The sequence below is a fragment of the Megalobrama amblycephala genome, linkage group LG7 (assembly GCF_018812025.1).
Source record: "Megalobrama amblycephala isolate DHTTF-2021 linkage group LG7, ASM1881202v1, whole genome shotgun sequence".
Classification (NCBI taxonomy): Eukaryota; Metazoa; Chordata; class Actinopteri; order Cypriniformes; family Xenocyprididae; genus Megalobrama; species Megalobrama amblycephala.
This window is the reverse complement of record NC_063050.1, coordinates 1,597,748-1,624,350: the sequence shown is the minus strand read 5'-3', so window position 1 is coordinate 1,624,350 and position 26,603 is coordinate 1,597,748. Positions and strand designations below refer to the sequence as shown.

The following is a 26,603-nucleotide window of genomic DNA, read 5'->3' as shown; positions in this document are numbered from 1 at the left end:
TCTCTCATTTCATTTATATTAAATATGTAAAATGATGGTTACTTAAGTTTATATTTTCACTGTATTATTGTGAATTGTCTGTATTAGTGTTTTATATTTTTTCTTGGATGTATGGTTTATTTAGAATTTTGTCCACGATCACTTTGCAAAAATGTGTAATAATAAGAGTCTCATAGCTCGTCCTGCTGACTTTATATGCGACATTGATGCACTGTATGCTGATAAGCCTTTTGGTGCTGTTTTCCCAGATACAGTAAAGCAACCCCGAGTGACCATCCACCTGATCTGAGTGAAATTATTACAGCCAACACACACACAGTCACATGGATACCAGCTCATAGGGGGATAAAGGGCAATGAAAAGGTTGATGGATTAGCAAAGCAGGCTTTGGAAAATAAAGACATGATGAATATCTCACTTAGTAAATATGAAGCAAAATCAGTAATTAAAGCATATACCACTAAGGAGTGGCAAAAAAAAAATGGGATACAGGAAATGAAGGACATCAGCTTTATGAAATACAATGGGAAGTAGGAGGGGTGAGGAAAACAAGAAGAAATACTAAAGAGGAAACTATTCTAACAAGATTAAGGGTTGGACATACCATGCTGAATAAAACCTTAAAATTAATAAATAAACATCCAACAGGAGTATGTGAGCACTGTGGAATAGAGGATTCAGTAGAACATGTTATGTGTCTGTCAAAAGTATACTAATGAACGATAAACAATGAATGGGAGGTGGGAGTGCATGAACTAAAGCTTAAAAATATATGTATTTATGGATTAGAGAGTTAATTTTTTTTTTTATCTCAAGAGAACAGAGCTGAAATGGGTAAACTCTGGTCCACACTCCAATACAGTAGGTGGCAATAATATATCTTAACGTTGGTGCCACCGGCCATAAAAAGAAAGGAGGAATCTGAAAATAAATAATTTAGCATTTACGTTGGAATGGAGGTCATTTCTTGGATTATGTGCGTCAAAGAATCCCTCAACCTTCACACAAGATGGGTGGCTTTAATTTTGGATTAATTGTGGACAAAAAGCCCCTACATTAAGTCGAAAGCTGCTCTGAGCTGGGATTTTGATGGAGCAAACAACCAGCATGTTTGTGAGTAGAATTGAGTTCATTTGAAACATCAGGCCTAAGCTTGCTTACTTGGCTGTTTTGAAGCTTGCTGTGTCAAGGAATATGAAGAAAGAGCGTGGTTTGGATTTTTTTTATTTTATTTTTTTTTATTTATAATCTAAACAAAGTAAAGTAACTCTCCCCTGTTAACAAAAAAACAAAAACTACTGAGAACAACTGCCCATGATGTTACTGTGGCTAGACAACCCTAACTAACTTCTACTCATCTCTACATTGCTATAAATACCCATTTAGCATATACCAACCCAAATAAAGGTAAATATCAAATAATAACTTTAACAAATAATCTCAAACAAAAAAAAAAAAAATCACAGAATATACGCTATCATACCTAACATAATACAATCATTTACCTAAAATACTCGAAAGGAAAATACTCAAACCAACAAAAAGATTGAATAACATAACAAAATAACATAACACCAAAGATCACCTCTAACTCAGAACATGATGGTACAGTCCAACTTCCTCTGGCACAGCACAAATTAGGAGATTGAAGCACCGCCTGTCCCTTTATCTGCTGCCACTTGGAATGCGGCCATCACTCCATGGACTTGAGCAATCTATGATTCAGGTAAAGTTAATAGCAGAGAATATAAGAAGTGTGCTCCCTTCTATACATTCAAGATTAATAAAATGTTAACTTGTTAAACTTGTCTTGTGTTTTTCTTGTAATAAGGGGATTCAAATAAAAATAAACCATATTCAATTAAACGATTGTGAAGATGTGGAAGTTGTTCAAAGTTATGTGGAAGCATTTGAAAAGCCCTTGGCTGGTTTTATGGAAATGCAGGTGTCTGTACAAAGGTCATTACGTGTATCTGAAAGGGAAGGGGATCATAAAGATTGGTACGAACCTAAGCTGATATCATTCAGACATTTTTTGAAGGAAATTAAGAAATGGTTCAAATATGCAGCTACTTCTGATTCTGAGGAAGTTACAACTGAAGTACTAGAAGCAAGCATACATCCTCATGACAGCATTTCAAACACATCAAGTAAAAGTTCCCAGGCATCTTTTGTATGTGTCCAAGCGGAGGCTGAGCGTGCAGTTCTAATGGCTAAAGCTGCTACATTAGAAGAAAAATATTATTTGGAAAATCAACAAGCTCATCTTAATGCAAAAAAGGAAAAACTGGAACTGAAAGCTCAAATGGCTGCAAATTCTGCAAAACTCAAAGTATTGAATGAATATGAGGAAACCCAAAGCAAATCAAAAGTCAAAGTTCAGTCTCAAAAGAAAATCAATGAATGAGATGCATAATGATGAAGAGCAAAATTTACAAAGAAAGTCAAGAACTCTTCAGCACTTTGAAGCCTTCAGTCCGAGAAGTCATTCTTGTACACCCTGCAGACCAAGATTCTGGACAAGTAACACTCCATAGTCTTGTGCCAGGTAGCCAAAAGGATGTTGCTACCAAAGACGGTACTAACTTATGTTTTGAAGATGTAATGCACAGACAAGCTGATGTAACGTCTGTATAAGATCAGTCTTAGCCAACCAACTTTAGAATTTTCAGAATGCTTTTAGCCTTCTGAACTGTGCATGTAAATCACGAATTGGCTCCAGCCGGTCTAGGAGACTGTTGTTGCATCCCAATTCGCATACTTCTACTACGCCCTAAAAGTATGTACTCTTTTTGTGAACAAAAAGTACATACTTTTGAGTGTGTAGCAAAATAGTAGACAAGCTTTGGGACATACTATCACGTCATACAATTGTGTCTGCTCTCTGTCGCATCCTGTCACAGTAAACTGGCCTGTCAATCATCGACTTGCATCCTCCACAACATTTCATTTAGTTCATACCCACCGTATCGGAGAGAAATGCAGCACATTGAACTCTCTTCATATGCATGATGCATTTAAAAGTTAATAGCCAATCGGATCTTTATAAAAGTCTACATTGGTATTTCAGGTGAAATATGACACGGAAAACATTAAATATTTTCTATCAGGTTAAACTGATTATTAGTCACTCAAACCTCTCGTAGTCTGTTGCGCGCATATCCGCCATATTTTGTAGGGTTTTTTTTACACATTTTACTCGTATTTGTAGTTCTAAACTGAATCCTCATCCAAAGCGCAATGGGCTGTGGGCAATATTAATCTTTATAGTGTGCACAGATCCACACCTCGAAAATATACCGGAAATAGTAGACCATCCGGGGACTTTTGTCATACTCTCTTTAACATACTATACTTTGGGACACACTTATTTTAATCTCACATACTATTTAGGATGGATAGTATGGACATTTGGACGCAGGGTCAGACTTTGGCATCTTTGTGGACCCTCTGAAGCTAAACAGAAAACCCCAGTCCCCAGCTCTGGGGACTTCAAAAGAATCACCCCATGTGGGTTAAGGGCCATGCGGCCACATTCCAGACACCAGCCAAACCCCAATACACACACACAAAGACACAGACACACAAACACGCCTAGAGACCACATTCCAGACACCAGCCAAACCCCAATACACACACACACACACACACACACACAGACACAGACACAGACACACAAACACGCCTAGAGATTGTATGTACAGTTATCCTCAAAATATGACTGTGCCAAAGTGTACCCATCGTTGTATTTCAAGTTGCATGTATGTATCCCTAGTATATATGCTTAGCTATGATTATGGTTGTGTGAATTTTACCCCAAACCTTTATATAGGAGTATAAGGTTGTATCTACGTCTTTATGTCTGCTGCACCCGGGCATGTTTGGTCTTAAATTCTGGCAGGATTCTTTAATTAACTATGCATGTTCTGTTAAGATACCATGCATTAGTCTATTTCCAAGGTCTTTTTTGAGTAAAAGTTACCAATTCTGAAACCATCATAAATTATGCAAATCGAGCCGCAAGACAAGACAAGAGAACTTTTCCCTCCTCGAAATCCACGCTGAACATTGCCCATTTCACCCAAGGAGGCATGTTGGTTTGTTTTTCCTTAAAAGACAATCACAAGCATTTTCCCTTTGTCTCTCGATTGTCTCTCAATTGTCCCTCACCCTCTCACGCACGTCTCTCCCGGACGTCTTGGCGACCGTGCTTCCATCACGCGCTCCTCTTCTTCGGGATGACTATCTTCTTGGCACAAGTTTCCCTTTTGTCAAGCCTTCGTCATCCTCCATCACCTAGACGGACTCTCTCTTCTTTATTTTCCAGATATCTTTAAGTTAAAACCTCTCCGCCAGAGAATGCCCTCCTGGAGAAGGACCAAACCAAGCGCACTGAAACTCTGCGGAAAGGGAGGTAACTACAGCACCTGAAATTATGCAAGTAACCAATTCTTTAAACTTTGTGTAAACTGAGTTTCCTTGCTGGCTCTCAAAGGTTTTAATTGTTTGTAAGCTGCCATTCGTTTGATCACCTCTGTTTTCTTGACTTTACTTTCGTTTTATATATATGCGTAGTACTTGTGTATATCTAGTTGTATAACCTTTGTATTAGTAATTTCATATATTAAATACATTATATTCATGCTCGATTGTTCTGCTGCTCATTGAGAAAACCAAGTCACTTCTACTTTTCAATTCAACACTGCTTTACACTTTAATGCTATAATAGGAAGTTATTCTCGTGGCCAGAGAATAACATTTCTTTTATAATAGTCTATTAGAAAACCCCTAGTTTGCTGGACAAACTAGGATAATTTTTCTAAACAACTATTAAACTAGAACTAATCATATATGTAATTGATTATAATTTGTTGTAATTAATTCACAATATATGTGCATAATTCCCACTTGGGTCGATCTATACTATAATTAATCATAAGGCGTTATGATTTATTATATATGTATTTCACCCATGATTTGAGCTAATTGATTAAATACCTGTGATACGCTACACTGATAACACCAAACTAATTGTCAAGACGCATAAACTCTCATTGCTACCATCTAGAGAAATACCAGTGTTTTATGGCTATCCAAATTCCTGGATATAGTGCAGTTCATAGAAAAACAAGCACAGATAGCTATAGATCCAGTGTTTGGTGACATTCTAGACACATCCATAAAGGTAGCTGGAAAAGCCAAAATTAAGGATTTAAAGCAAATTAAACTACAAGGAAGAGGAAGTAGTTTTGTTACAACAGTGACAAACATTGGGCAGTCTTGTGATGCAACAAAAGAAAGGAATGGAAGCAAGAGTGCCTTTGAAAATCCTTGTTTGTTTTGTAATGGTGATCATACCATGCAAGTATGTGAAAAAATGAAAGCAGCACCTAATAAAGAAAGGGTGACATTTTTCAAGGCCAAAGGACTTTGTTTTGGATGTCTTGCTAAGGGACATATGAGTGTAAAATGTCAGAGACGGATGATTTGTGAAATCTGCCAACAAAAACACCCAGGGGTTAAATTGGGATTTGTTATGGGGGGGGGGGGGGGGGGGGTACAGAAAAATCTTTCTGTAGGCCTGTGCCTTCTCCTTTGTGTCAGTATCAAACATAAGAGTGATGCTACCATTAAAGGAGAGAATATAAATACAAAATACAGAGTTCGACGTTAAGCCTCGTTTTGTGCTTGTCCTTTGGACAACTAAATTTGTCATTTACTTGTCAGAGTAAAAAAGTAGCTTGTCTGAAAAAGAAAAAAAAGATTTTGTTTGTGTGTTGTAAATATAATTTCTGAAACAAGCAACATTCTCATCAGTGTTTTATCAGCAGTGACATATTTAAATTTGCATATTTATGTTATTTACCCTGGGGGATTTTTTTTAACCTTTATAAAGGGTATTTCCCCCCAATCTAATTAAATTTATGTTTATTCTTTTATTTAAAATTCTTACATTTGATAAATTAAAATAGTAAGACACTATAGGGCTGTTACCAGATTAAATAATTTACACTGAAAAAGTACAACTGCATTCAATAATGTTATGAGATTCTTTAAATATTTTTGAATATACAAATAAGAAATGTTGGTGGGAAATGTATACTTTTAAACATGAAATTAAGCTGCCAATAGATGGCGGCAAGTGACCATCTTAATGAGTGAGCCACTGATTCATTTATTCAAACGATTCATTCAAAAGGCTGAATCATTCAAGATTGAAGCAGTTGTTTATGAGTGGGCCATTGAATCTTCACTCAACCGATTCGTTCAAAACGCTGAATCATTCGAAACGGCTGAGCGTAGCTGTGAGATGCGCTGGTTCTACTTTGTTTGGAACTATTTTCGCTGCTACAATAGAACAAAAAAGAGGCAATATTGCACCTAAAGCGTAAGTAATTAATATTAACTACTTAGCTGTTTATTGAATTAAGTGTATTTTTCAAGGCGATATCCAGGAATTAGCTCTTTCGGTCATGTTGTATGCTTAAGTTTATCATATGTTGAAAATATCTAGCTATAAAAAACCCACATATTGTGCAACATGATAACTGAGTTTCTATGTGTGAGCAGCAGAGCTCTGCCACTTAATATAAATGAATCAATCTCGCGTTTTGGTTGTTACTGCCTCAATCAAGCGCAATAGGCTATCACCGTAAAATTCTCTTTCACATCAAAAAATCCACTTGTCTGTCTTGTGTGCGTATGTCGAGCCCTGGTAAGCCTATGTGCCTGGGCTCAGCCCTGGATGGCCCCTAGTTTATCCCTGAAAACACACAACCATTCTCATCATACAGTACCAGACAAAAAATCAATCAGTGAAGCATTTAGCACTTATGCCTACTGGGGCTGGTATATGTTCACTGGCCGTTGTACCCGTTGAATCAATCTCGCGACCCTTTTGGTTGCACAGAGGATTTAATAGATCAATTGATGGCTAATGGAAAAAGGAAAAGATTTTGAGAATTTTGAGAAATGGGTCAAGAAAAACCTGTCAGTTTCAAAATTTCTGGTATAGTGGCTGCAATTAATGGGAATATCTTGAGCTTCCAGATGTGTATACACAGAAATCTATACTTTCAGGCATGTAAAATTCTCTTTCACATCAAAAAATCCACTTGTATTTATTGAATGTTTACTGTCATTTGGGTGTGTTATTTTCTAATGTGATTTATTTCATCTAATTTATGACTCCACATTCTGTGGGATTTATCTCTTTATGTGCCGTTTTTAACCCAGCGGAAAGATGACCTAAAATGGATTAGAGGCAAGGAGTTGATTCAACTACAGTGGATCCTTAAACCGGATTCTGCCACTTGGGAATTGAGAGACTTTTTATTCGGCGGGCTGATATTGACACTAAGGAGTACAGGTTGCCTTTTGGATGGCGTTCTTGGACATTGTTTTTCAGACATTGATTCATAACCCCTGTGGTGAAAACACCCAACATTCATTAAGCATTTTCATCTCTAGTACCAGACAAAAAATGCAAAGAAAATTGATCACAGTGAAAAATTTATGTTTTGTGTATTGGGGTATAAACGTGTTGGGGCTGAAAGATAAATGTTCAGGATGTACCCGTTCAATGAATGAGAAACATTTATTTATTGTTTGGGTTTACTGATCACAGGGTTTTGTCAATGCTTGCCAAGTTAACAACATGGGTAAGAAAAACCTTCTTGTTTCAAAATGTTCTGTTGGAATGCCTTAAACAAAGTCTAGTTGGTAGTTCCCTCCCTTTACAACAGATATATAATTAATACTTTTGTGTGATCAAAGTAACAGTTATAATTGGAACCTTGGAAGATTGTTAACAGTATTGGGAATGGCCCTTATGCTGTAAAGACAATCCTTGGATGGGTAGTAAATGGGCCTCTGAATGGCAACAATGAAGCCAAAGCTAAGAGTGGATACCCTCTTGTGTGTGCTAATAGTGTCTATCGCCAGTCTAGAATAGTTGTTTGAGAAACAGTACAACCAGGATTTTATTGAGCAATGTCCAGATAAAACTGAGATGTCTATGGAAGATCGAAAGTTTATGAGTATAATGGAAACTTCAGAGAGATAATCATGGGAGGACCCATTTTTTCTGAGAGATAATCATTACAACCTCAAGCTGCCATTTAAGAACTTTGAGATAGGCATGCCAAATAACAGGGCTTTGGCTGAGCAGAGAGCACTACATTTGTTGAAAAAGTTCAGAAGGAATACTAGATTCTTTGAAGAGTACAATTGTGGTATATCCCACACCATGGGGTGTACCACCCAAGAAAACAGACTATAAGAGTTGTGTTTGACTGTGCTGCCTCTTTTCATGGAACTTCACTAAACCAAGAACTACTTCAAGGACCAAATTTGACAAATAATTTAGTTGGAGTATTACTTCGATTCCAACAAGGTTCAGTTGCATTAATGGCTGATATAGAAGAGATGTTCCACCAAGTTAGGGTTCCCAGTGAAGATACAGACTTTCTACGATTCCTTTGGTGGCCCAGTGGTGACATTACTGAACCTCTTGCAGAATTTAGAATGACTGTGCATCTGTTTGGTGCTGTATCTTCCCCCAGCTGTGCAAGTTTTACTCTGAAACAAATAGTTAAGGACAATTAGGAGAAATATCACAAAGAAATTATCGACACAGTGTACAGGAATTTCTATGTGGATGACTGTTTCAAGTCTGTGCCAAATACAGAGCAAGCCATTGCCTTGTACACTGACTTGAAAGATCTTTGTTCAAAAGGTGGGTTTAAACTTACCAAGTGGATCAGTAATAGAAGACCTGGTCTCAGACTGATTCCTCAAGAACATAAGGTTAAGGAGATAAAACAACTAGACATGGACAAGGAACACTTACCTATGGAAAGAGCACTTGGTGTTCAGTGGAATGTGGAACAGGGCACATTTGCCTTTAAAACATGTCTAAAGACACAACCTGCTACAAGATGTGGTATCCTCTCAATCGTTAGTTCCATATATGATCCATTGGGTTTTCTATCACCAGTAATCCTGACAGCCAAGTTAATCCTCAGAAACCTGTGTCAGAGTAAATATTGATGGGATGATAAAATTACAGAAGCCTTCACAGTTCAGTGGCAGAATTGGTTGGAAGAACTTCCTCAGTTACATGCCTTTCAAATGAGTAGATGTCTGATTCCAGATGGGTTTGGAGAGGCTACTACCTGCCAATTACACAATTTTTGTGATGCTAGTGAGATGGCATACGGAACAGCATCATATTTGAGACTAACAAATCAATATGGCAATGTACATGTGACCTTTCAAATGGGCAAAGCAAGGGTGGCTCCATTAAAGAACACAACTATTCTGAGACTTGAACTTGTTGCAGCTGTTCTGGCAGCACGGTTGGATCAATTCCTAAAGTCAGAACTACAGATGGAACTAACAAGTTCTGTGTTCTGGACTGACAGCATGACATTTTTAAAATACCTGACAACAAGCGTTTTCAAACTTTTGTTGCCAATCGAGTCTCTGCTATTAGTAGCTTGACAGAACACACCCAATGGAGGTATGTAAATTCTAGACTTAATCCTGCTGATGATGCATCCCGTGGGTTGAAACCTACTGCATTTCTTACATCTAACAGATAGATTGATGGACCAGCAATTCTTCAGATGCCAGTCCGAATGGCCAAAGCCAGTTCTACCTCGTTCAATAGCTGCTGATAATCCTGAGGTAAAGAGGGACATCAAGGTGTTGTACTACCATCAAAGCTGAAAGCCCAGTGGATAAATTGCTGGCCCATTATTCATCATGGTCAAAACTAAAAATTGCTGTGGCATGGATTCTTAAAGTAAAATCTATTTTAAAAGGTAAAAGCCTGGAAAAAAAGACAAGGAAGCAAAAGTTGCAATCACAACATCTTTTTGTTGAGGATATGATTCAAGCAAAACAAGCTATTCTGCATTGCATTCAAAATCAATATTTTCCTGAAGAGTTTCAGTGTCTACAAAAGAAAAAAAAAAAAAAATGGTGTTTGAACACGAAGTGCAATATACAAGCTAGATCCTCAAATGCTTGATGGACTCATAAATGTTGGTGGTAGACTTTGTTGGAGTGCACTGCCTACTGAAGAGAATCATCCTGTTATCCTTCCACAAAGAAGCCATGTAACTACACTTGTTATACGGCACATGCATGAGCAAGTTGGACACAGAGGAAGGAATCATACACTCTCAAAATTGAAAGAGAAGTTTTGGATTCCTCATGCCAATGCTGCTGTTAGAAGGGTGATAAGGAATTGCATTACTTGCCAGTGCCAAAATTCATGGATGATGGGGCAAATTCTTTCAACCGTCTGTGACAAAAAAGGCTTTAGGGCAAGGCGTTGTTCTATGCTATTTCTTTGAGATCTTCTCTCCAGATGAGTTTTATTGCTTTATTGCAGGGTGCTTGATCTCAGTTTTTGTCTTAGCAGGAAAATCAAGTCTTACAGTACCCTATACATTTGATTTTTTTTTTTTTTTTTTTTAATGACAGATCATTTCACCAGATAACACCCTTATTCCTCGTCTGGTATCCTTTAAAGTCCTTTGAAGCTGCACTGAAACTGTAATTTTGCCCTTCAACCATTTGGGGCCAATTGAAGTCCACTATAAGGAGAATAATTCTAGAAATGCTTTCATCAAAAACCTTAATTTCTTTTCGACTGAAGAAGGAAAGACATGAACATCTTGGATGACATGGGTGTCAGTAAATTATCAGGAAATTTGTATTTGAAAGTGGACTAATCCTATAATCCGTGTTAGTAAATTAATGATTCTCTAGCTGTTGTTTGGGTTTAACAGCCGCTGATGGCACCTGCTGGTGAGGACGACTAGTTCTCGGATGTGCAGTGTTGAAATTTCTGTCAAATTTGAACCATTGAATTTGTGGAAATGAATTTGTAAAGCGAAATAAAGTGGACCAAAATTTGCCTGTTGAATATTTTAGGTAGTATTTCAGACTGAATATGCTGGAAGTTAAATTCGAAAGGTGAATATGAATCTTTGAATTTTTAATAATGAAAATGTGTGTGAAATGTTTTGAATTGAAATATTCGCAGTTTAAATATAACAACCATGTTAAATTTCAGCCTATAAAAATGCAAGCCCTAAAAATACAATGCATTAAAATGCAAGCAAGGATAATGCAATGCATTTATTTTTTTTCAATTGGTGCAATTCATTGAACCTTTTATATCAGAAACATTTGGCATTAATAAACTTTCATTTTACTAACTCTTTCAAATAATTGAAAGTTTGCCAAATGTTATTTTATGTATATAAAATAATAATAAATGATCACTTGAAATGTGTACATCTACAGTTAATGAGTAGAAGAGGACAATAAAATACTAAATAATTATTTTGAAAATCCAAAAGAGAAATATGAATATAATCCATAATCCTCCCTGCCAGTCACCTGCACACACTCCACACTAATCACTAATCACCACACCCAGCTGCAGCACATTAACCGGACTATAAAAGACTCTCATTCACCACACATCATGGTGAAGTCTTGTTTCACCCTGTGTACATTACTGAGCGTTATTATCCTGTCTGTTACCGATCCTGTCTGTTACCTGTTTACGATTCTCTGCTGCATACCTTTGGACTGTTTATTGTTACCTAACGACCTTGTGAGTGATATCTGCCTGCCTTGATCTACTGCCTGTATCCTGACCACGATTCTGCCTGTCCCTTGCTGTTCCTGTCTGCTCCTGTTTGACCCTGCCTGTACGACCACGCTCACTTTTAATAAAAGCTTGCAATTGGATCCCTGCCTGAGTCCCGCTGCGTTACACCTCTATGCAACATGATAAATCTTGATTCAATGTGGTTACAAGTATATCATTTTTTTTCTATGCAGTCCTTGATGATTTTATTGTCCAGAAATGTCTGAAATGACAGTCAGAAAGAAGCAGTTCTGCATTTTATATTTTTTCCACACAAGAAACATAAAATGAGTGTTTTTAAATTAATGATGCAAACAAATTAATAAACATACTAAATAATGTTTTAATAAGTAAAGGTTTTTTGTTAGGGTAATGTTTAGTCATAGAGGATAGAAAATATTAGCTCAGTATAACAACAATAGAAGTCAATGGAAAGATTCCATGAAGATATAAAAATGTTTTTTGCTTGACTGGATGTTTTTCTCTCACAGTTTCATCTCATGTTGTTTGACATGAAAAACCAGTTCTGCAGAGAACCACTCTTCATAAGAACACAGAAGTGAAAGAAAGATTAGCACTTTTGATGATCAAGGTGCCATTTAAGAGGAGGACAAAGAAACATCTGCAAATATTGTCATTATTCAAGGTAAGTAAGTGAATATTTTAAGTTACTGATCAATGTTTAAATGTGATGTTTCAGTGATCACAGAAGATTCATGCAGCACAACTGATAGACCATTATTGAATTTTATGCGTCTGAAACGAGGCTCTGAGTGTGAGTTTACAGTCTTTACAGTGACATCCACTGAATAAAGCTTCTAGATTAGGTCATTTTCAAAACTCATAACTTTCTAAACTGTTTAAAAAAAAGTGTTTTGTGAGCTGAACAATTGGGACACTGTATTTCTACAGTATCTCACAGCTTTGTTTTCATTTCTGTCAAACATTAAATATGGCTTTAGGTCTATGATACTAAAGCAGTTAAAAAGCTCTGTTCCCTTTCAGTTGGTCACACTCGACGAATTGGGATCTCACTAGAGAGACCAATCTACTTTGAGTGTAACTAAAATGAGCCAATGTACATTAGCATGCAAGATTTGCATCAGCTGCAGGTGTTTAATGAGCAGCAAGTGTATCGCATACTTCAGCTTTTCACTTCGGAGGTGAGTGGTTTGTACCTGCTCTAATCTACAAGCAGTGTTTTCTTAAAAAGAGTAGGTTCTTCAGGGAAGAAGCTTTCTTTCTGTTTGGTGTTGGTGATATGGCACTGCAGCAGTGGTCGAGATGGTGTTTGTTTGCGCCTTCAGTGAGCTCTAAAAAGGCTGTTCTCACAGCTGGTCACGGTGCGCCTTCTAAGAGCGCTAAAAAAGCTGTTATCACATCTGGCAAGTGTTGTGCCTTCAATGAGAGTGAGTGCACACTGCAGGATGGACTAATTCCCTGTCAGTGTTGCCACGACCTCTAAATGTGCAGCTGAGAATCGAGTGCCTCAAATGAGATGGCATGCCTTTGGCTGTTCCCCATTGTAGTGCCCTCCTTTGTGGCCACTAGGAGAGGTCTACTTTGTTGTAATAGCTTGGGTGATCTGGGGTTACAGAGGGCTTCTCCTACAGGGAACCAACCCCCTAGGGCCCCTTCCCTTCTAGCGCATTTCAAGCTGTGCAGCTTCTGGATAGGATTGCTGGTCCTTCTCATGGGGAACCTGGCATTTAATTCGGGCTCCAGATGACGATTGCTGCATCGGAGAGAGGACTGTTATGCTCTGGAAATGAGGATAATGCTGAGCTCCCCACTGTAATGGTGTGTGCTCATGCTGAATCAGATTCAGAGTTGATAGCCATGCTTTCCTGGGTCGCTACACGCTCAGTCTCTGAGCTTTTCATAGTTGGTGTCGGGGGGCACAATGTGACATGTAAATCTCCTTGCCCCGCCCCCTTGCCTTTTTTTTTTTTTTTTTTTTTTTGATGTGCATGGAAAACTTGGCAGTATGGAGTCATACTTATGCAAAAAAAAATCAGCATAATTTTTCTCCACTCTCACTACCCTCGATGGTGGTGGCAGTGCCACTGGCAGCCCCTGCCCTGCATGCGAGGCCACAGCACTCTTAATGCACGAGAGTAGTTCTGAGCCGGGGTTGAGCTGTGCTCAGTGACTGACCATGATTAAAGTCACAGCGCTGGCCCTCAGCCAGACGTTGTCCACCTTGGTGGTCCAGAAGCGCCTCCGAGATGCCATCAAAGTGTGCTTTCTCGTTGCTTTTATTTCACAAGTTGGCCTTTTCGGCAACACTGTCAAGGACTGTGCCCAGCAGTTCTTCGCAGTCAGAGGCAGGCTGAGGGTTGAGACTAGACATGTATCACAATAATGAATATACACAATATTGTTACCATGGGCACCTCAAAATACTGTGAATAATTATTTATTACAAATTATTCACATTTTTATATTATATTTTAAGAATACTTTACCTATCAGCCGTATAAAATCCACAACACCGCTGTATGCGGCATCAAAGAGGCACGCTCACTATGTAAACAACCCCAACTTGCATGAAAAGCACATGGCAGAACAAGTGAAAGAGACGTGCTGAATGAAAGTGCACGTTCACTCTCTGACAGCAGAGGGCACTGTTGGAACAGCAGAAATGCTGCGGTTACCCCAGAAACCCATAAACAAAGCAGCTGCAGTACTACAGTATTTGAAATGCTTCAAACAGTCATTCATTTTTTGGTAATCTCAATGTTGTTCATCACAGCACCTAATACTTAATACTTATAGACTTAATAGGCTATTTATTTTCAGACTTAAACATTTTCATATTTTAATATGGACTACAACATTTTCAGTGATTTGAAAATTTTCTGATTATTTGTTATTGTTCAGTAACACTTGATGACCTAAGGCTTAATTAGTTAAAATGTTAATTCATTATTACCAAACTGACAATGAAAAAAATACTTTTATTATAGCATTTATTAGCATTTAAAATAGCATTTTTTAATCTTAGTTAATATTAATTTCTAATTAATGTTTATTAATATTACTAAAGTCAAAAGTTGTCATTTTTATTTAATGGACCTAAAACTAACAATGATCAGTTGTATTTTTTAACTAATATGAACAAAAAATAATACGTTCTGTAACAAATAGCTATTGAAAGAATGAGCAATTGACATTAACTAACGTTATTTTTTAATTTTGTTGTTCTTTATACTTGTAACGTAGGGAGTCCACTGGAGGCGAGCGTAGGTAGAACCCAAGTGCAGTTTATTAACAATAATCCGAAATACAAATTTGAACAGGAACAGGAACATGAATACTGACTTGACTTGACTTGACTTGACACTCACCAACAACAGGTTACATACAAACAAAGCTAGACAAAATAACAATGGAACATGAGGGCTATTTATACAAAGAGACTAATGACAAATAAGGAACACCTGTGAACAATGAAGACAAAGGACCAATGACAGGACAGAACTGAAATCACATGACAATGACAACCAATGAGAACATGACACATGAGACAGGGGAAGCACATGACATGAACACATGAGGGCAATGGGAAATCACATGACAAAAGCACATGGCAAAAACAAGGAAAACAAACATAGCAATGAAAAAGCATAACTATAACATAAACCATGAAATGTGAACATGAACCAACACCAAAACAAGACGTGACAATACTTCTTTAATACTTTAATCTGTTTGAAACATTTTACGTTATAATTTGTGTACTGTTTTATTGCATTTAAATGTTCAGTTTTTTTTTTTTTTGTTATAAGAGATTTCTTAAACCTGTTATACTATGACAACACTTTTTTGCAACTTATTTCAATATTGTGATAATACCGTATACCGGATTTCCACAAATGATATAAGAAACACCAAACATACTTAAGCATTATAAGGGGAGTGCTGACGAGGATTATCTGTGATGATGGGGAGATGCAACATGAAAATTTGATAACGTCACATGCCTAGTTGAGACAATCAAGAGCTTGCTCTGACATGCTACTAGAGTCCCTCATGGGTTGCCCCTCAGCTTGCTCGTTGCCAAGTGCGTCGATCTACTGCAGAAAAAAAAAAACAATAATTCTGGCACAGCTTGCTCTACTGTGACCACCACAGTAAGTTGACGCCACCCATCTAAGCCGCCGTTTGAGCAGTCAGTGAAACATCATCCCTGAGTCGGTCGACCCGGAGATGGACAGGGCTGCTCTTCCCCTAGAGGAGGGCCGGGTGGAGAATCTTTTTAATCAAATTCTGTTCTGCCACACAAGAACAAACACACAAGAGAACAAATAGGTTTTCAAAAGACTTTTGAACTCAGACACTCTGGGTGCTGTTTTGATAGATAAAGGCAATTTGTTCCACAACTTTGGGCCAACTACTGCAAAGGCTCTGTCCCCCCTGCATCGCAGTCTAGATCTGGGTACCCATAGTAGATGACTGGTCTGTGATCTGAGTGATCTGTCTGGGTTATGCTCAGTAAACAATTCTGACAGGTATCAAGGAGCGAGATTGTTTAAGGCTTTGTAGACAAACAAGAAAATTTTAAATTCAATACGATATTGAATCAGTAGCCAGTGCAATGAACGTAAAATAGGCATAATGTGGTCCCGTTTTCGACTGCCCGTGAACAAGCAGGCAGCCGCGTTTTGGACCAGTTGCAGTCTATGAATAGACAAAACAGAAAGCCCGTGATACAGCAAATTCAGTAATCGAGCCGTGATGAAATAAAAGCATGAATTACTATCTCAAAACTCTTCCTACTTAGGAAGGGTTTAACTTTTGCTAATCTTCAGAGGTGGTAAAAGCTGGAACTGACAACAGCATTAATTTGTTTGTTAAATTTTAAGCCACTGTCCAAAATAAAGCACAGATCTTTAACAACAAAAGAAAAATATGAAGTGAGAGAACCCAAATCAACAGTGCTCAGTTTTTTCTGTAATCCCAAACAGGACAATTTGTGTTTTTTCTTCTTTCAAAAGCAGAAAATTATTGGATAGCCACGTTTTCAAATCTTGAAGACAGTCTATTAATTGTTTTATGCCAGACCTGTTGTTGTGCATAAATGGTATGTAAAGTTGCATATCATCTACATAGCAATGATAGAATACCCCAAATCTCCTAAATATAGAACCAATGGGTAACATGTTTAATAAAAAATAGTAACAGTGCCAAAGTTGAACACTGAGGGACACCAATGTAGCATGCCCAACAGAATAAGAGTGCTTCCCTACGTTTACTGAGAATCTTCTGTTGGAGCTGAGAGCATAGCTGAGATCTAACACCATTAAAGCTATGGTATCACCTGCATCAGTGGACATTAAAATGTCATTAAGGACTTTCAAAAGGGCAGTCTCTGTGCTGTGTAGTGTTTTAAAGCCAGACTGAAAAATATCTGAAATACCTTTCCTATTCAAATAGTTTTGCATTCAAATAGTTTTCTAGAACTTTTGATAAAAATGGTAGGTTGGAGATTGTTCTAAAGTTTGAATAAACTGAGGGATCAGGCGAAGGCTTCTTTGGGATTGATGACATGGAGGCTAGTTTGAAATCATCTGGAACAGTCCTTGTCAAAAGACAGTTATTTATAATGTTCACCAAATCAGACCTATAGTATCAAAGATTTGTTTTACAAATCGTGAAGGCAACACATCATGGGGAGAAAAGGTGGATTTTAATTTTAGAAAGATTTCTTTACATGCCTGTAAAGAAACCAATTCAAATTCACTCAAGTGAGTAGTAGATAAAATGGGGTCTGTAGTAGAATTTGTCATTGCAGATAATTGAGCCCGGCATTATTAACTTTATCTAGAAAGTGCTTAAGAAAGTTTTCGCATAATGAGGAAGATGTTTCTGGGAATGTCTGTACTGGGGGGTTTAGAGCAGAATCAATAGTTGAAAATGGAATTCTAGAGCAATAAGAATTTTTGGCAATAATTTCAGATAGATATTTCATCTTTGTAATCTTGACAATCTTTTGAAAATTGTGCAAAGAATCTTAAAACATTCCATAGGATACTTGGAGCCCATTCTTCTTCCACTTACGCTCACATTGGCAACATTGCTGTCTAAGTGCCCGGATATCACCGTTCATCCATGGTTGGGATTTGCGTTTTAATTTAACAAGCTTTTGAGGTGCAATAAAATCTGAAATATTACAACATCTGTTACTGAACAAGTGCCCCTGATCATCAACATTCAAGTGGGAAGAAACAGAGACTGAAGTACGGGGTTGGTATTCCTCCAGATACATATTAGAAAATGCATTACAAGATTGAGCAGTTACAGTAAGAGACCCAGAATTAAAATCACCCAGAATTAAAATAATATCATGATTAGTCAATGTCCCCTAAAAAAATCTGCAAATTCTTCAATAAAATTATTCTGTGTTGGTTGATTTATATTGGTTGATGTTGATTTATATTGGTTTATTGGTTGATGGTTGATATTGGTTGATGTTGGTTGATTTATATTAAAATGATCAATACAGGATTAGAAGAATTCAAATAATTAATTGGACATGATAGCTAGTACGACAAGGATTTTTCTATGTTGAAAAAGTTTTGGCGGCCATCAAAACAAATTTTTGTCCCGTCAATGCCTTATTTGATCTGTTATTGTGATCTATGAGTGAAGCTTATTAACTGCTGTGTTTGTGATAGGGCACATGTCAAGGGAACGGAGAGAACAAGCAGAGAGCACTCTCTCTGTCTGTTCAAACTAAGCACTGCCTTTCCTCTCTCTCGCACATATTAATCTAAAACAACTGGCACAATGTTAAAAGTTCGGAAGACTGAATCCATGTTTCACGTGGTGCATTCGCAGATTTTTTTTTTCCTGAATTAGGCTGGGTGTGAATAGTGCTCAAAAAAACATTACCTCATCTTCTCTGACAGGCGTTCTGTACATGCATCTGACATAAACCACACGTTTAATAAACGAAAAAAATAAAAAACATTCTATCCAGTGATGAAGTGTTTTCTGTGTTGACAAATCTTTGTCGATGTCCTAACTGTCATGAGTTAGGTTTGTTTTTCTCCTCTTTCTTTCTCTCTCTTGCTCTCTCGCTCTCTCTCTCTTTCTCTGCTTCGTTTCCCTCACTTGGCTTACTGATTACTATTGCACCTGTTTCTCTTTGTTCTTCTCTCCTGTGCTATTTAACGTCGCCATGTTTCTGGCTTTGTTGCCTGTTTATTGTTGAAAGCGTTATGCTCACAAGTTTATTTCTGTTTACTGCATTGTCAGCCAAAGTCTAGTCTGTCTTGTCGAGTGTGTCTCACCAGTTTTCCTGTCCAGTGACCTGCTGCCTGCCTGTTCCTGTCTGGACTCGTTCCGAGGTGCTGTGTATCTCAGCTGGGCTGTGCGCTTGCTTCCACCTGTCTGCTGCGAGTTCAGGTTCGCTGTCTGTGACGAGACGTTTCTTCCTGAGTTTTCAAGCCTTTTCCTCTGTTCTCCAGTTCTGCGTCCTGCAACCTCTATGTGCCTACAGACTTACTAAGCACAAGGCATGCCCTGCCTGCTGAGGCTGCGAGCTCACTCTACTAGAATTGTTGCATCCGCCTGGGTGCTGGCACATGGCGCCTCGCTGACAGATATTTGTAGAGCTGTGGCCTGGGTGACACCTAACATGTTCGCTAGATTCTATTGCCTTCGTGTCGAGCCAATCACCTCCTGTGTTCTCACCTCAGTTGGTCAGAGATACATGAGAGGCTCCAATCCAGTGTCAGCTTGTTGCACTATGTGCTTATTGCTCCAGAGAGAGACCTTACTGGCAGACTGACCCTGGTGAGTCCTCCATCACCCCTGACAGCCAGAAGTGGTGGAGCATCTAGCGCCAGGCCTACATCTGTTGTATTCATTTGAACCAGTTCTAGGCTGGGTGTCCATATGTGCAAACCTAAAGGGGATCCCATGTGTGTATTTTGCATGGTAAGCTCCTGAACGGAAGCCCCGTGTCTTTCCCTTGGCAGAGCCCGCTCTGCCGTCTCTGCTATGTGTAGCCTACTTCCAAAATGGGTGAGAGCCACTTCAAAGACTTCCATATGTAGTATGGCCATTTGGGGTTAGACTATATGTGTATACTCCCCCAGACCTCCTGTCAAGGATGTGGCTTCTGCAGCGTTCCTTTTCCCAGTATGCTTTCCCAGTGTTATCCAAGTTCACTGTGTGGGCAGTGTCTATCTTCTCTGTGTAAAGCCCTGTCCCATCTTCAAGAGGGTTCAGCAGACTTACGCAGGGCACTGGAGGGGCAGCAACTGTGGCTAAAATCCGTTGAGAGCAACTGACTGAAGGTGGGAACGTAGACATCACGTCCTGTTGCCACAGTTGCTGTACTGCCGCTGATTCAACATCACAACCTTTATTTAATTATACAGATTCATTTTGATAACGAGAATTTGTTTACTTTTAGAGAAGATTCATTTTGATAACGAGAATTTATTTACTTTTATTTACTTTCAGTTAAGGCAAACAAATATGTGTATGTGTGTGTGTTTGTGAGAGAGAGTTTGTGTGTGTGTGCGTTTTTGTGACATATCAGGACGCAAATGTGTATAATGACATGGGTATTACAAGAAGAGGTGACTTATGAGGACATTACCATGTCCCCACTTTTCAAAAGGCTTATGAATCATACAGAATGAGTTTTTGTGAGAAAATAAAAATGTGCACAGTTTCCTGTGATGGGTAGGTTTCGGGGTAGGGGTAGTGTAGGGGGATAGAAAATACAGTTTGTACAGTATAAAAACCATTATACCTATGGAATGTCCCCACAATTCACAAAAACAAACGTGTGTGTATGTGTGTGCGCGTGTGCATTTTCATGATTTATGAGGGCACAAATTTGTATAATGACATGGGTATTACACTGGTATTACAACGTAAACATGAAATATGAGTCTCATTTCATGAGTCTTCATATTTAAAATAACTTTAAAAACATGTGAAAATGCAGAATGTTTTCTGTGATGGGTAGGATGAGGGGTAGGGGTAGTGTAGTGGGACACAATGTACAGTTTGTACAGTATAAAAATCATTACACCTATGGATTGTCCTCACTAAGATAGCAAAACAAACCTGTGTATGTGCCTGGGAAAATGTTAAACCTTTTTTTTTTCCATTATTCATCAATTTTAATATGAATTATTATTATTTGCAATCACTACTGTAACTTTTAATATTTTGAGTGTCACATTATTCTTTTTATTCCAGTCTGGTCTGAAATGTAAAAGACAAGTCTTACAAGAATCTGAAATTAAAACACAACCTGAATATGACCACAGTGTTATTTCATTATGCACATTTATTTGCACATACTGCATAAATCTCTGCTATAAAATTGCAACTATTAGTAGACTTTTCTCTTTTTCCAACAGTCCATAAAGGACGATGGCAACAGAGCTTCTTTATGATACTCTAGATGACCTGAAAGAACATGATATGAAGAGATTTAAGGGTCTCTTAAAACAAGATGGATGTGTTGGAGCTGGTAAACTGGAGAAGGCTGGTGTCACTGATATAGTGGACATAATGATGGAGTATTTTGGAGCAGAAGAAGCTGTGAAGATCACACTGAACATCCTGAGGAAGATGCACCAGAACCAGCTGGCTGAAGAGTTACAGAACAACTACACCGAATGTAATAAAGGAAAGAATAGAGAAGATAGTCATCATAGATTCATAGAAACTTTTATTCAGATTTGTTTTGAAAGAAGATTCTTATGTTCACCAAGGCTGCATTTATTTGATCAAAAATAGTTCAATATTGTGAAATATGACAATATAAAATAACTTTTCTATTTAAATATCTTTTTTTTTTTATTCTTATGTTGCCATCACAGGAAAACTTTCACAGCTGAATTGTCAGTGTCATGATCCTTCAGAAATCATTCTAATATGCTGATTTATTTAGTAGTTTAATAATTGTACTGCTTAATGAAGTGTTGAAACATGTAGAGCCTTTTCAGGATACTTTGATAAACATAAAGTCTTGTTCTTTTCTCTCTCTCTCTACAGTGCAAAAATCATTAGAGCCAGCAGTAAAACACACAAGAAAACAAGGTGAATTAACCTTAAATGTATTTGAAACAAACAAACAAACAAACAAAAAAACATGTTGAATTGCACTAATTGATAAATAAATCCATTAACAGTACTTGTATTTTTATGCAGTGTATTTTTCAGAGCTTACAGTTTTAGTGTCTAAAATTCAACATGGTTGTATATTTAAGCTTTGAATGTTTTGATTTACACACATTTCACACATCATTATTAAAAATGTAATAATCCATATTCACCTCCCAGACTTCACTTCCAAAATAGTTAGTCTATTTAAAAATACAACCTATAATATTCAACAGGCAATTTTTTGTCTGTTTTATTTTGCACAAAATCGGCACCTTCCAAGCAACCATTTAGCAAGACCTATATCTCTGCATCAGAACATTGTATAGAGGTGGGAATTGGCTCTTTTGACTCATGCTAGCAAACTGGACTTCCAACATGCTACACATGCTAGCAGTGAATAGCTACATGTTAATAGCATTTAATTTACAGTTAAAACATGCTAATAGCATCATGCTAATAACATGCTAATCATGTTACCATCTTGCTACAGTCATGTTAGCATCTTGTTAAAAAGATACTAAAAACATGCTAATTGAGTTAGCATCAGGTAAACCAACATGCTAATCATGTTAGCTTCATGCTAACAACATGCTAGCATCTTATCTAAAACATGCTAGCAGTGTAGGGGGCAGTATAGTTGAGCACAGCAAGCACCGCTCACATCTTCTTTAGGAAACGTACATGTCTAGTTTTCTAGTGTTGTTTGGTTCACACCTTTTTCAGTTTATTTATATTTTTCATGACAGATGATTTCTGGCTCCATAAATTCATGAAAACTCACAAAATGAACATGAAGGACAAAGTAGAATACATTTTTGAGTGTAAAAAGGAAAATGAAGCACACCTCAAGGATGTTTTCACAGAACTCTTCATTACGGAGGGGGATCTTAAAGAAGTCAAACAAGAACATGAAATTATGAAGATTGATGACACCATTAAACCCCGTAAATTACAGAACAGTTCAATCGAATGCAACAATGTATTTAGTCTAAACAAAAATAAGAAAAAGATTGTTTTGACCAAAGGCATCGCTGGCATTGGAAAAACAGTCTCAGTGCACAAATTCATTCTGGACTGGGCAATAGGAGAAGCCAATGAGGATATAAACTGTGTTTTCCTGCTTCCATTCCGAAGGATTAACTGCATTAAAGACAGAAAGATCAGTCTGCATGAGTTTCTACAGATATTTAACCCAGAGCTGGAAGACCTGGAAAAAACAAAGATATGTAAGATATTTAATTGTAAGCTTGTGTTTATCTTTGATGGACTGGATGAGTCTCGACTGAATTTGGATTTTGACAGTGGAATGGTGACAAGTGTTGAGGAGCAATCATCTGTAGATGAACTGTTCACAAGTCTGGTGAATGGAACTCTGCTTCCATCAGCTCTTGTCTGGGTGACATCACGACCAGCAGCAGCTAATCAGATCCCTCTTGAGTATGTTGGGTTATTCACAGAGGTGCGAGGATTCACTGACCAGCAGAAGGACGAGTATTTCAGAAAGAGAATCAAAGATGAGACTCAGGCCTCCAGAATGATTTCACACATTAAGAAATCTCGTAGTCTCTACATCATGTGTTACATTCCCGTGTTCTGCTGGATCACAGCCACTGTTCTTCAGGATATCCCCATTGAGAACAATACAGAGAACATCAACACGACACTCACTGAAATGTACATCCACTTCCTGCTGATACAGATGAACATGAAGAGCCAGAAGCACGACAGAAAAACAGAAAGAGTCCATACCAAGCTCTTAGATTCCAATAAAACAATGATTCTGAATTTAGCTAAGCTAGCATTTGAACAACTGAAGAACGAAAACATTGTTTTCTATGAAGAAGATCTGAGAGCATGTGGTATTGATGTGAGTGAAGACTTTGAGTCCACAGGAATGCTCACTGAGATCTTTCAGCAAGAAGCTGCACTTCATGAGATAAAGGTCTTCTGCTTTGTGCATCTGAGTGTTCAAGAGTTCCTCGCTGCAGTGTACGTGTTCCTCTGCTACCTGAACAACAACATGGACGAGCTGCAGTTTTTCACCGAACAAACACAAAACGAGGTTAGACCCGACCATGTCGACAAGCCAGACAAAAATATTGCTTTACATGATTTACTGAAGAAAGCTGTTTGGAAAGCAATGCAAAGTCAGAAAGGACATTTAGACCTATTTTTACGGTTTCTGCTGGGCATTTCACTGGAATCCAATCAGAAACTGCTCAGAGGCCTTTTCACACACATTGAAGACAGCAAAGACAGCATCACAGAAATAACCAAACACATTAAAGAACTATTAAAATACCAGACACTCATCTCACCTGAAACTTCAGTCAACCTGTTCTACTGCTTACTGGAGCTCAATGACAATTCATTATATACAGAAATTCAAAGATACTTCAGATCATCTGCAGAAAGAAGACTCTCGTCTTCAATGATCTCATTGATGGCTTACGTACTGCTGATGTCAAAGGAAGTGCTGGATGTGCTCGACATGGGAAGGTACTATACTGAACCGGCAGGCTATAGGAATCTCCTGCCAGCTGTGAGATGCTGCAGAAAAGCAAAGTAAGTAACTTGTTGAAGCTGTTTAATCAAAGTTTTTAACCCTGTAAATCAACTTTAGCATAAGATACAGTGTGAAGTAACATGTTTTTACTGATTTTGGAGAGTAAAATCTGTATTTACTAAAATTGATTTACTAAAGTGATTTTATAGACATACAGTACATTTGAAAATTATTTTCACTTGACTGTCACATCAGTTCCAGCGTACATGTCATTTATAAATTTTTCCAGAAAGCTTGAATGTTGACAGAGAACATGCCATAACCTATCAGTGTTACTACAAACACTGTTCCTACAAGATGAACACACAATAAATGCCATTGCTAGGATCACCATTCACCAGTGATCACCTTTCCACTCAGCTTCTTGAACTCTATGAGGAGCCCATTCTTTACCCTGCACTTAGTCAATAGCCTGCCCTATCCCATGAAGCAGGTCAAAAGACTGTAACCCAGCGTTTCTCAAAGTGTGGGGAATAGAGACATGACAAGTGGGGTGCGACAAACGAGAGGAAATTTGGTCATTTTTGTGCCCACCTCTATTAACCTTTTGTGTCCCACATATGAGATTTTATTTCTGTGCCCCTGATAGTATGGTCCCAAATATGGGATTTAGAATGTTCAGAGATGTCACTTAACTGCCAGATTCAAACTGTGCTTTCGCACTTTGACTGGCACTGAGCCAGATACGGATGTATTCAGCAGCGCTTGTCATTTATCACAACTATGTAGTGTTTTCAACAACATAATGTTTATTTTAGGTTTCAGACATTTAAATATACATAAGTACTAGTAAAACAATATATTTAGCTGAGGTGGCTGTTCCGGTTTTAAGTTCCCTCATCTCGGCCACGAAGGCTAGCCAGACCTCCTTTTCTCCCTGCTCCCTATCTTGACCATCACTAGCCTCCTCGCCACAGTCAGAGGGACCAATGGAATCTCTGATTCTTCTGTCTCCTGTGTCCCAGGCACGGTCAATGGAATCTCCTGTTCTCCTGTCTCCTGTGCTACTAAATTATGCCCCCCTGTGCTACCTGTACTGTCATGGCTCCCTGAACGGTCAGCTCCTCCTTAGCTCCCTGAACGGCCACCGCTTCCCTGCTCCCCTGAGTTACCGGTGCCTCCCTCGTTCCTTGGGTTGTCGTTCTGGAGTTTCCTAACCATAGATCCCTATTCACTTGCCCATCACAACTTCAGGATGCCCGTCCTCCCACCCTGGCTGGATTCTGTTGTGCACAAGGGCACACTTCTAGATGGGAAGAGTACTGTCAGGATCACCATTCACCGGTCACCATGCCTGTTTCCTCTGTGCACAACATTTCCCACAATTCTCCCTGGTCATCACCTGCATACACTTCTCAATCCATAACTCTCCATAAAAGCCACAACCACACACAAGCGATTTGCAATACAAGCAGTCCAAGTTAGCAAGGACGAAGAACTTGGACTGCTTGTATTGCAAATCGCTACTTATCTGCATCTACTTACCTGTATCAGCTTCCTGTGGTCCATTCATCTCTCTTCCTTCACTGGATTCCCATCTTCTCCATTATCATCTGTTCATATCCTACAAAGATAAGAGACATTGTCATCATCATCATCATCATCATCATTATCATCTTCTTCTTCAGCGATCATCAAGGTGTGTGTGGTGTAACTTACCAGTTTTGGACTGTTTCATTCCTTATTCACTCTGGTTGTTGTGATTTTTTACAGACTCTCCCATTGTCTTCTCGATGACACCTGCTGTGAAACTGTGGCTTTGGCCCTGCAGATACCAAACTCACCCCTGATTGAGCTGGACATGAGTGGCAATTTCCTGTATGACTCAGGAGTGAAGCTGATCTCTGAAGAGCTGAAGAGCCCAAACTGTCAGCTGAAGAAACTGAGGTTTGAGATAAACAAGACTGAGATTGTTTCTAAGATAAATAAATTAAAGTGCCATCTCTTTGTTATTAGATAATATGATAGTATTATATAATACAACAAATTCTGCAAATCAAATATATAGAGGTGTGTGTGTGTGTGTGTGTGTGTGTATATATATGTGTGTATATATATATATATATATATATATATATATATATATATATATTAGTAAAATTATTAACGCATTCAATGCACTTGCATACGTATTTGCCAGACCTATGCAAGTCATCTGACATTTTATACAGCTGATTGATGATGGATATGATGCAGGGCAACAACTCACTGATGTTGCCT

At 38.2% G+C, this 26,603-nt stretch overlaps 2 protein-coding genes across 4 annotated transcripts in view; both read left to right on the top strand.

Moving 5' to 3' along the window:
• The window catches only part of LOC125271014 (protein NLRC3-like), a 224,362-nt gene that overhangs the window by 119,458 nt on the left and 78,301 nt on the right, over positions 1–26,603 (top strand). The window lies entirely within an intron of this gene.
• LOC125271013 (protein NLRC3-like) lies at positions 12,259–26,410 on the top strand. Its single transcript, XM_048194938.1, has 5 exons — positions 12,259–12,320; positions 21,067–21,329; positions 21,707–21,751; positions 22,564–24,382; positions 26,097–26,410. Exons 2-5 carry the CDS (start codon positions 21,080–21,082, stop codon positions 26,341–26,343), a joined length of 2,361 nt encoding a protein of 786 aa, XP_048050895.1. The 5' UTR covers positions 12,259–12,320; positions 21,067–21,079; the 3' UTR covers positions 26,344–26,410.

Excerpts from the sequence above, each read along its gene's own strand:
- LOC125271013 (XM_048194938.1), top strand. The coding sequence starts at position 21,080 with ATGGCAACAGAGCTTCTTTATGATACTCTAGATGACCTGAAAGAACAT. Across the intron at positions 21,330-21,706 it reads ACAGAACAACTACACCGAAT|TGCAAAAATCATTAGAGCCA; the intron begins GTAATAAAGGAA and ends CTCTCTCTACAG. Across the intron at positions 21,752-22,563 it reads AAAACACACAAGAAAACAAG|ATGATTTCTGGCTCCATAAA; the intron begins GTGAATTAACCT and ends TTTTCATGACAG.